Here is an 11,990-nt window from a genome sequence, read left to right as displayed (position 1 = left end):
TGCCAACCCCCAAATCCCCAACCCCTCCAAACCCTGTAAAGAGTATGGATGAATAGCTGCACGGTTGTATAGTCTGCAAAGCTTGAATGAAAGTTAAGGCACAATTCTTGGTTACATTCAACAAACATCCACAGCATTTAAACTGCTGCAGTTCAGTGTGAACTAGGATCAGTTTTTGTCTTCTTCACAATTGGAATTGAAAATCTGCTTTTCACAACTGTTATCTGTGCCTAAAATCATTCTGATTCTTTATAAATATTCTTGAACTGCAAGACTATGTAACAAAATTAATGACTTCAGTGATGGCCACAATCAGCTAAACATGTACTTACAAGTGTCTCTAATTCCAGGAGACAATGTTGGAGCCAGAATGACATTCCTGTGTTTATGGAAAACTTGCTGATAATTCTCTAATGTCAAATTTAATGAATCCTTGACAGGAATTTTCAATATTGCTGTAAGAGATTTTTTTCAAATAATTAGTATTACTAATTTTCAAACACATTTATGTGAACAGAAGGACTTTTGTTCTTTTCCTTTAATTTTCTTATCTGTTCTGTCGAAACAAGATGGTAATGACATTCAGCAATATTAACATAAGTAAAATCCACCGTTACATGACAAGAGTGATAAAAAAAAAAATGAACATAAGAAAGTGTTGTGTCCCTAATAATGACATAACACTCTATTGTGACATGATAATAATGACATGATTTTCTAAATGTTAGAAATTAAACCCTTAATCTTCAATCCTTGATTCCATGTATCACAGTAATAACAAAGTAACAAAGACAAATTCAACAGAGAGAAATAATAAAGATAATAACAATAATAATAAAACAACAGAAGGAAAAAGAAAACAACTTAAAACAGCAGGAAAATTGTTAACCGTCTCCATTATAACCAGATGTTACACAAAACTCATCGACTACCTACAAATTCAATATTACAGGCCAGGCAACAAGTCAGGCAGCTGAAATGATTAGGCACTCAGCCATTTCTCACAGTAAAAAAATACACATAATCATTAAAGCAGAGCTAGAACAACTTATGATAATTCACATTCATGATATAATGCCAGATATAGAACAAATCGCTCTTTAGTGCCCACATTTAAAACCTTGACGAATACATTTTAGCCAGAATATAAAGAGCTGTCCATTCAGGCTGGACTTTACATTCCGGGTAGTATGGTCTCCACACAGCTGTAGATCCAGTCCTGTTTTTCATTGATGGGTAGAACATGTTGGCACACCTACAGGAAATCATCAATATCCTGCATCATGCTTTTTACATGGAGTGAATAACTTAAATGTTAAAGTGTCTTTTTTCTTCTAATAAAATAATAATGATTATAAATTCATTATAATATTAGCAAAGCAGCATTGTTACCATGCCTACTTACCATTTTAGTCCTGGCTGGCACTTCTACAGCAAACACTGTCATGCCTCTGCTACTGCAGCAGTTCCTGCTCTGCTCGTTGTTCACATGCACAGTCACGCTCTGGTTTGTCTGCAATCAAAGCAGTCAGTGTGCAACTGATTATTACACAGAATAAAGCTAAACATTCTCATGATAATCAGGTGCACTCTTATAAAGTAGCTGCTTTGCTTCACTGGATCATTCTTTTAGAGTCGCTCTCGTTGCTATGAGAAAGGACACTGCTGCTGCATAACAATTACAAATGAATAGTGCGTCTCTATAGCAGTTGACTGTATTAAGACAGTAAGGTTTGGGTAGTGCTATCCACTGCAGATGTTTGGCAAATACAAGTATCAATCACGTTGATGCTCTAAACGAACACCATTTTTATTTAAGGGATTATCTGTGACATTCTTATAATTCCTCCTACACAAATTTTGTACTCTACCTTGTTGGTAATGAGGGAGGAAATCCTGTGCTCCCCTTTGTAGGTGTAGATGAACACATTGTCGTGTCCCCTCAGTGCTTTGGCCCCTGTTCTAGCTGTGATGGACTTCTGGAGCGCCTGGTTCAGAAGCTTGGGCCCTGAATCCATGCTGAGGGGCTGGATGGATGGCTGAGTGCTTTCACAGTATACGTCTATCTGGAATGGACAGGCCTGGTGGAGCGGGAGGGAGGGTTTATGTAGTAAGTAGTCATGATGTGTGCCTGATATCAGGCTATTGCATGTATGCCAAGGATGTATGTTTATGTATTCTGACTAAAACCATATATGCAAACCTACCTCTACCAGCTCCAGCATACGGTTGTAACCCATAGCTTCCAGCGTGACCCACATGTCTGCAGGGTCTCCATCTTTCTCAGTGGCCTCCATCAGGTTCAGCTCCATGAATCCCTGTCGTGTCAGCTGGTTCTTTCTCATATCAAAGTTTTCTGTTACCACAAGGAGGTAGAAGACAGCTTTAATATCACCGTAATATCAATATAATACTGTAATAGCGCCTTCTCCTCCAATTAATTTCATATTAATTTCATAATTTTTACCTTTGCAGACGGCCCAGGCATCCTTGTCACACTTCTCTCCGCTGGTCCTGAGCTCAAAGAAATTGTACTCCTCCAGGCTGAGCAAACCATTGCCATCAAGGTCTATAATCTCAAAAATGTCAGACAGCACCTCCCTGTGGCAGAAACAGAGCAACACAGAAATATCAGCAGACCTGCAGGCAGCCAACTTCAACTTTTTCAGATGTCCTCACTCCTTCAGGTCCTGTGAGAAGAACAGAGGTAGCAAAGCACGGCACACTTTTATCCCAGTGTGGATCCACTGAGCTTTATAAACATTTTATAGATTAGTAAACACTGAAATTCTCACCAGTCAAACACTGTAAAACTGAGACAGCCTCACCTGAACTCCCTGGTCAGGTCTAGTTCTTCTGTGTCAGTCCTGTAGAACAACTCCACGGGTTTACCAGAAGGGCTCTTTCTGCTCCTTTTCTTTAACCTGCAGCCACTGGTGAAGGGAAACAGGTGGTATGTCCCAGCATTCAGTTCCCCTTTCCAAATATACTTCTACAGAGATAGAAAAAAAGAGGTTGCACAGTAAACAGACAACACCAAAAATATCCTGGCATACAATATCATCACATTTCAGCTTCCCAAATGATTCCAGCTTTTATGATATCAGTGGATCTGGGTCTGGCTTTTATATCAATCAAGTCCCAATGGAACTGATTTAATAATACGGACCTGTTAAGACAGCCAAACTTACTTCTTTGTCTTTTGACTCAGTGAAACACACTAAATTTGTGTCTTCTTTAGTTTCACCAGCTGACATGACAAAAAGTGCTGTGTCCACTGTCATCCATGCTGAGGACTTGTCTGAAAATTAGAGCAAAACCACATGAATGCATAAAGATTTTACACAGGACTTTAACATTTTAGCTCTACAGACTATTTAATTCAGCACAGATTTTTACCCTACAAGCAATAAGGGAGGGTTCAAAGAAGATCAACTTACCCAAGATTTTCAACGTTTTTTTCTGATTGTACAAAATGAAATGGACCGATGAGATTTTACATTCCTCGAAGACTTTTTGCAGCCCACATTAATCCAGTCAGTCTACTGATTGAGCCAAAACAAATAAACTGATGTGCGCCTTCCTAATAAATGATCTTCCACTGAGCTGAAATTCAGTCTGACCTGATGCTACACGATGTAACAGATTTTTAAACAGCAAAAGGAAAGTAAATCTTCTTTGTGATTTCTATTCTACAATACTTTATGTTACAGCATCACAGGGAACATCTAAAACCACTCAGCTCAAACAGTGGTTCTCAAACACTGTTCAATAATGTACACCCCCTTTGAAATGTTTCTTCACCCAGTTAAAGTCGTCTGAAAAATAAAGTACAACCTCTTTCAGTTTTTATATATCGGGATAATAAAAATAACCTCACCAGCAGGTCTAAAAAATGAGGTAAATACAACCTCAGATGAACTACAAAACATGACATTATGTCGTTATCCCCTGCATTACTCCAAAGTACCATCGGGGTATTCCAGTGAGAGATTAAATATGGCCCTGTCCCTTTCTTATAGTAATATACACAACCCCAACTCAAAAGAAAAGAGACGGGACACTATGCAAATTCTAAATGAAAACAGAATTCAATGATTAGTAAATCCCATAAACCTATATTTCATTCACTGTAGAAATGTTTAAAGTGACAAAATGGACCATTTTAAGAAAAATATCAGCTCATTTTGAATTTGACAGCAGCAACATGTCTCAAAAACGTTGTGACAGAGGAACAAAAGGCTAGAGAAGTAACCGGTCCTAAGTTGGAGGAACAACTAATTATGTTAACTGACAACAGGCCAGTAATATGACTGGGTATAAAAGAGCATCTTAGAGTTTCTCAGAAGAAAAGCTGGGCAGAAGTTCACGTCTACAAATAGTGGATGAATTTCAGGATAATGTTCCTCAACATAAAGTTGAAATGGTTTTGAATATCTCATAAGCTGTCTTTCATAATATCATCAAAAGGTTAAGAGAATTAGAGATTAAGATCAGCATTCGATGTCTGTGAACTTCAGGCCCTCAAGTGGCACTGGTGTGGAAATCAGGAACCCTTTCAGAAATCACTGCGAACATAGTTCACTATGCCATCTACAAACACAGGCTAAACTGACACCATCGATGCTGAAAAGCAGATTTTAGAGCAACGCATGCGCCCATCCTGACATCTTTTTCAGAGAAAGCATCGCATATTCCAGCAACAAAATGGTAATCCACAAACTGCTTCTATTACAACAGCACGGCTTCACAGTAGAAGAACCCGGGTGCGGAACTGGCCTGTCTGCAGTCCAGACTTTTCACCAAGTGAAAACATTTGGGGCATCATGAAAGAAAAAAATATTTCTACAAAAAGACTCAGGACTGTTGCACAGCTAGAATCCTAAATCAGAGAAGATGGAACGACATCCTCTCCTAAAAGTCCAGCAGCTGCTCTGCTCAGTTCCCGCATGTTTACAGACTGTTGTTAAAAGAAAAGGTGATGCTACACAGCGGTAAACAGATGCCTGCTCCAGCTTTTTGAGATCAAATTCAAAATGAGACAATATTTTCTCTAAAAAGATACATTTCCTCTGTATCTGCAGTTTAAGTACCAACCAGGTCTGTGGCTGAGGCCGAGTGGTTGGATGGTTAGGTAGACGGTTGTCGTGTGGGGGATGTGGAGCTGGTACTGCAGAGCGCTGATACTCCCGTCGTCTTCCAAAAAGAAGCAGCCTTTCATAAAACTGTGATTCCAACCCTAGAAAAATGGAAAATATTCCTGTTCTGACTCAGACATTAATATAATATTGAGGAAACAGTGAGGAATAACAGTTGTTACAGTTGCATAAATACTATGTGTACAGTTTTCCTTAGTTACTTGTATGCTATTAAGTTTTACTACGTGTGACCCCATCTTAGATCTCAACACAATCTGGACACAGTTTTCCTGGTTGACAACAAAACACATTCATTCAGCAGAAACCAAAACTAATGTGCAGCTCCTGTTTAACAGGAGGACTGATCTCGTGATAGGGACAAAGTGAATAAAGCAGTCAGTCATAACAGTTAAGCAGCTCGCTTGATTAACAGAAAGTGCCATTGAGATAATTACCACTCCAATCTTCATGGGGGCATATCCATTATTACCCAGCTAATGTCAGCTCGGCAGCATGAAAACACACGTTATACACGCGCTGATCCAGAGGAGGGCAGCAGAGTCCCACTGCCTTTCTGCCGCAGCCTCAACTAAATCTTCCTCTAGGACTTGATATGGCAAATTGGAGTCCATTTAACTTTGATAAATACAGACTTTTCAATCTTGGGCCAGCGGTCATTCAAAACTATCAAGAGGCTACTTTGGCAAAATTTATGAATCCTAATATTTCTCTCCTTTTGAAATCCTGTTGTTCTTATTTCTGGCAGCACAACCGAAATGAGGTCATAATTTGAAATTGAACAGGAACATCAGCGCGAGGAAGTTTTCATTCCACTCATTGGAGACACATTAAATGAAAACACAGTTGGTGTGGACACACGGTAAGAGGGCATTGAGGGCCAACCGCGTCTGGAATAGGCTATATATCCTTTTAGTGGACAAATAAATCACCAAGTTAAACAAAGAAAGTACCATAAAGACGGAGCATGTCACTCCTTTAGAGAAAAGCTATTTTCTCAAAGTATTTATCTTGGGCTGAGAGGCATAAAAGATCAAACCATAACACTTCAGAGGTTTGTCCAGACAATATTAAATGAGGGGAAATGCCACAGGCTCCCATCCACTGCTTAAAGACATCAGAATTAATGCCCCCATAGAGAGAGGGTCAGCCTGCAGACTAATACAGGCGCTGTCACCTGCTCCGGCCACAGGTCTGATTTACTGTTTCACACAGGGTCACAGGACACCGAACCAGCCACAAACACAACCACACACACATACACACACGAGCATTTAAACCGCAGCCTTCTCATTTTGTTACACTTGTAACCTGTACATAAACACAAACACTCAGAATAAGTAAGAATAATCCTTACTGGCTGGGTTTCTATTCATGAAGACATATTTGCATCCCACACACACATCCACACACACATTCACACAGTTACAAAAACACATCCTACCCTCCACCCACCACCTCCCAGTCATCAGCCTGTGGCAATATAAAAGCCAATATGGCGAGCAGAACTTCCCCTCAGAGGTAATCTCTGGACAACCATTCTTTTACCTCGAGGTTGTCTGGCCCTTTCCAATCTCAACACCGCGCTCGCACCTGAGAGATGGAGCAGGGGGTTGTTAGTTTTATTTATATATTTACTCCCCACCCCCACCGCCCCTTTTGCTGTAAAGCAAACCAGCTGAGGTTAAGCCAGAAAGAGTGAAAACAAAGAGTGTGAGATCAATACAGTGTATATCTGTCTGCCCTGGGCTAAATTTGCCCATCAAAAATACTGCATGACACCAGGCAATGCTGTAGAGCTTCTTATAATGGGGTCCCTCGCACAAGGGCCCCACGTACTTAATATTTCCAGTTTGGTCTGTGATTCAAACTTAACAGCAATGCATAAACTCCAAATCATCTACAGATATTGTTCATTTTCTCATTAAATTAAGTTTTCTCTAATCAAATGCTGGTAAAATGTGGTTTTAAAACAGTGATATCAATGGATGGACTCTTATTTAAAGCACAAACTGATTGATGATGACTTTCATTATCACTTAATTATTTCATTTCGTTAAATTAAACACAAATGTACACTCTTCTCTGGTTCCAAGTGTACAAGCCAGTGTAATAGACTGAGAGGCTCTGGGAAAAACTGACAGGTTAACCAATAATGAAGTTATTCATTAGATGTAGCTATGAAGTCAAAACGACTGAAGGGGGTTACCTGTAAACCTGAAGGCTCTGGGAATTTGTTGGCTTTAGTGCTGCTGGATGTCATCGTGATTGAGCTTGACAGAGACGAACGTCTGCTGCGAGCTGAAGAAGGCCGGGAGGATGAGCGGTTGTCTGCAACACACACACAGGCCAGACACGTAAAAATTCTCATGGACACACACACACACACACACACACACACACACACACACACACACACACACACACACACCTCGCAACTTTTTTTTTTTCCTCGAAGACTAATTGAAGCTCGAAAATGTCAATTTGCTAATGAGTGGTCTGATTGTTTCGAAGTCTGGGAAATGGAGATGCGAAGGAATGAGACGGACTTATGAGCAAATTACCGTAGCAAAGAAATAAACAGACCCACTGTCATTGTGTTTGTCACAGATCTATTTTGCTGGGACTATTCTAGGTGGTCTACAGATGCATTAAAACGTAACCCCCCCAACAAAAGCTTCCATGTGAGCGCACATTGAATGTTGGGGTAGTTTTTTCTTCAGCAGAATGAACAGATAATCATCTCTCAGCAGTTCTTGGTAAAGAGAAAAAAAATATGTCAAAATTACCCATGTCTGATATGATTAAAATGTATATCTTGGGGCAGTTCTGGTTTCTACTGACAAATCTAAGACCAAATGAGCAGTCCAAATTGTTTTCGAGCTGGAAGAATAACCCATTCAACATGTGCGATCACGTAGCATCTTGTGTCAGAGCCTTGTTAAAATGTAACGCGTATAAATCAATACATGGGAGAGGCGCAATAATGTGATAATCCCGACTACTATCTGGAAGCTCATTTGTTTTTGCAGCAGTGGTGGACTGGGCCTCCTCTCTAATCCCTCATCATCTCCCCAGTGAGAAGTGGTGGAATCCTCCAAATCAATAACATGAACATGGACTGACCACTTAAATCAACCCCATCTATCTTCCCACTGTGAGCCTGTCCTTGGCTCGCTCATCCTGGACCTCGGTTCTTTTCGACACAGTGCTTCTAAAGTGAAAAAGTGAGCGTTTAACATCCACTTAATAAAAAAAAAAAGTGGCTGGAGAAGCACACATTTCTCATGTTTGTAAGAAATAGTAGTTTAGCAAGTTGGAAATTACCAACTTCGAAAAAAAGAAAAGAAAAGAAAAGAAAAATAATCACGTGGGATTTCAAAAGTGATTGAACGCCTGGAGTTTTCCTCAGAGTTGACAGAGCCAATGTCAATCTCTTAATGGCAGAAATGATTACTCAAATCAAAACACTTTACAGTCTCCTCCCTCCAAACAGGCCACCTTAATTGTGTGGCTATTATGATGTATGGACTGTCTTAATGAGGTGATTTGTCATGGAGTGAGTGAAAAATCGATCAGTAACCGAGCAAATGGGAAATCTGTGTGTATGGGTGTGCATCCAAATATATGAAAATTTTGCACAAAACTGTTGTATAGTTGATGTTGTTTTTTTAACCAAAATTTTGATATCTCTTTTTTCTTTTAGCTCTCGCTAGAAGGTCGAATCCTGCACCTTTCTTTGGCGTCGTGTCCGAGTCCGCCCGCTGAGTTGCTGATGATGCTGATGACACGGAGCTCTTTGGCGGGCTGTATGATTGACTGCCAAAGTTCAGTCTCTTCAGCTTGGCATCAGCCTCAAGTCTCTCCAAAGCAGCTGTTTGACACTGCTCTACTGTAGACGCAAACAATCTGCAGAACTGACAGCAGCAGGAAAGCAAGAGTAAGAGGATGATGCATGAGCGATACTTTGAAGCAACAAGCAGCGGGATGAATGTTTACAGTCTGGTGTTAGGCAATGTTAAGAATGAGTAGAAGACGTATTAAATAAACATGAATGTGGAACAAATATGAGGAAGAATTAGAATTTCGTGTTACTCATTAATGTTCTGAGTAAATGGCATATTAAGATATAGTGTATCCATAACAAAAGTCCAGTATAAGCAAGCAATAAGAATAATGACGGAAGACTGAAAATTCAGTATAAACCTGATAACTTCAATGTTTCTTTAAGGCTGCACGACTGCACTGTACAGTATGTGTGTACAATCTGTGATACAGGAAACAGGGACAAGGGCTTTTAAGATAAGCTGTTTATAAAGTATAATTACATAAAAATCAGCAAAAGTCATTTCATATGTCTACACTTACTTCTGCGTAGTGCAGTTTGCCATCCTTGTTGATGTCAGCCAGTGAGAAGATAGCATTCACCTCCTCTTTTGTCATTTTCTCTCCTCTCTAGAAGAGCAAGAAAATATGCTTCAGTTCGTTTGCCATGTGATTTGCTAGTAAGATATTTGAGGTAACGAGTAGCTGAACAGTTGTACCTAATGTCTTGATGCATCCTCAACCATCCAGGTAAGTAAATCCCAAAAGGTTGATTCTGTTCAGTCTCTAGAAGTCACTTGGATGAGTGACGAAACATTTCTCCCACTGAAAACGCTAATTCCAGATGAACAGAATCAACCTTTTGGGAGTTGTACCTAATGAAGTGGCCAGTTAACTCAAAAATGACATCTATAACAAACTTATATAACCATATACCATACCATATTCACTTTATAACTAAAGTATAACCACTTGATGAAAATCTAATCCAAAGTGTTAGGCTACTCACAGTGATTAAGGCCTTCTCCAGTTCACTGTGTGTGATGTAGCCGTCACCGTTCACATCCATCTTTTTAAAAACTCTCATCAGCTCACTCTCCTCAGTTTTCTCCTCATGCTTGAGAATCTCACAAAAGTCATCAAAGTTCAGCTTAGATGTTGTAGCAGTCCAGTATTTATTAAGAGTGGCACTGGATGGATTTCTACCAGCTTGTTGAAGAACTGAATGGAGGAATAGGAAACAAATGTTTACACAAATAAATAAATAAATAAATGAAACCCCCTGTATCCACATTGTCCTGATGGTAATCAGGACAAGGAAATCATTCAGATGAATAGAACCGACAGTATTTTACAGTGAGATATGCAACCTTTTACCTCAAAAAATTTGATGCCGACTCAACTTCAATAGAAATTATAATTAAATTCAACACTTAAGGTGAAGTTTATTTTCAAATTTGGCCATCCTTCCAAATAGGATGAGCAGATGTCCTTCTTTAAGTGGAAATGCCACAGCATTTCTGTTCCCTGACCCCCTGTCCCATATTTTAACTGGTTCTACAGGACATGCACTTTTCTCCATACTGGATTTTACCAAATGCACATGAATGGAGGGTTTTTTGTTTTTTTTTTATAGTCAGAAGGTTAGCCAGTATAATGCCATACTCAAAGAGTTACAAGTTTCAATTCACCAAAAATAAAAACATTAAAAAAAAAATCACAGCTTTGGTTGAATTTTCAGTTTGAACAGAGGGAGAAATATGGTGTGAAGTCACAGAGAATATGTGTGTCATAATTGGTAATTATTGCTAAAAACTGGGCAGCACGGTGGCACAGTGGATAGCACCTGAATTCAATTCCACCATTAGGCCAGAGTCTTTCTGTGTGGCATTTGCATGATCTCCTGTTGTTTACATGGGATCTCTCCGGTTACTAAGACTTCCTCCCACAGTCCACAGACATGCAGTACCCTGCCTCTTGCCCTAAGACAACTCGGATAGGCTTCAGCCCCCCCACCCCCCGCGACAGAAGAAATAAGTGTGTCAGTTTAAGGAGGCTTATAGATGCTTCCCTAATAAAATATTAGAGTGTGTATAAAGACTGTTGAATGAGGCTATAAGAGCAAATTTTAACTTTTACTTAAGAGAACTGCAAACACAATTGGCCTTTACATGGCAAACACCAATCCTGGATTTTTATCTTTAAATTAGCGATGAAAAACCTCCCGTCATTGTTAATGTTTGCCCCACATTTAGGTTGTTGGGATCTGGTCACCCTGGTCTCAGAGTTTGGGGGAAATTCCCATTTTCTACTTTCAATCATTTCTTTTCATAGTATAAGTATAGAACACAGAGAAAAGTGGCCCATTATAGTGAAACTCAGCGATAAAAACTTGTTACTTACTACACATCACAATCACAATGAACTGCTTACAAAGGTTTATTTGTTGCTAGCTAACAATCAGTGAGTTGTCTTCGCTTACCACGGCATAAGTGCTGTTTCGAAGTGATATTTGTCAAACTAGATCTGAACACAGCCAGGTACGCGGCTCTGCACTGCATGTAGAAAGCCTCATCCTCTTCAGAAGGACGGGGTGACTCCTGAAAAGACATCTTCCGAAGAACAGATCGACCTGCTTACCCTTAGCTAAGTCTCGCCAGCTTAGAAAAAAACGGTAGCCGGATATGGCAGCTTTTACCTCATTATCAAGCTGTGACCGTCATGTTTAACCAGCTAAATGCAGTGTATTGAATAAGATTAGAATGAAACAATGACACTTATCGTCACACATCATACTGGTACATCTAGGCTGTTGCTATGTAAACAAAAAAAATCCAACGGTACGCATGAAAACGGACACGGAAGAAACACAAGTTAAACGTTCCGGTTGCTTTTAAAACGGACGTGAAGCGGTGCTTGCCCTGCCGAGGTGATTAAAAACAATATGTATGATAAAAAAAACATCGCATTTAAAACGTTGTTTGAGTCTTTGTTTTTAGGAAAATGTAT

General features: G+C 39.7%; 1 protein-coding gene across 1 annotated transcript; it reads right to left on the bottom strand.

Annotated features, from left to right (window-relative positions):
• Window positions 1-1,174: 1,174 nt before the first annotated feature.
• Window positions 1,175-11,750, bottom strand: efcab7 (EF-hand calcium binding domain 7). The gene is made up of 13 exons (XM_085376086.1): window positions 11,464-11,750; window positions 9,991-10,202; window positions 9,525-9,611; window positions 8,890-9,073; window positions 7,366-7,487; window positions 5,098-5,239; window positions 3,192-3,301; window positions 2,829-2,992; window positions 2,468-2,601; window positions 2,208-2,356; window positions 1,872-2,081; window positions 1,406-1,513; window positions 1,175-1,255 (listed from the first exon to the last, which is right to left on the bottom strand). Exons 1-13 carry the CDS (start codon window positions 11,591-11,593, stop codon window positions 1,175-1,177), a joined length of 1,833 nt encoding a protein of 610 aa, XP_085232212.1. The 5' UTR covers window positions 11,594-11,750.
• Between the last annotated feature and the right edge of the window lie 240 nt (window positions 11,751-11,990).

Source organism: Diplotaxodon limnothrissa, linkage group LG17 (genome assembly GCF_057381915.1).
Source record: "Diplotaxodon limnothrissa isolate DT_005_m linkage group LG17, D_limnothrissa_male_GT1.1, whole genome shotgun sequence".
NCBI classification, from domain to species: Eukaryota; Metazoa; Chordata; class Actinopteri; order Cichliformes; family Cichlidae; genus Diplotaxodon; species Diplotaxodon limnothrissa.
The sequence above is the reverse complement of the archived record's forward strand: the minus strand, read 5'-3'. Positions and strand labels throughout refer to the sequence as shown.

Coding starts and splice junctions, on each gene's coding strand:
- efcab7 (XM_085376086.1), bottom strand. CDS start 11,593: ATGTCTTTTCAGGAGTCACCCCGTCCTTCTGAAGAGGATGAGGCTTTC. Junction 9,612..9,990: donor TGGAGAAGGCCTTAATCACT/GTGAGTAGCCTA, acceptor TTGCTCTTCTAG/AGAGGAGAGAAAATGACAAA. Junction 3,302..5,097: donor CGGCCTCAGCCACAGACCTG/GTTGGTACTTAA, acceptor TCTAATTTTCAG/ACAAGTCCTCAGCATGGATG.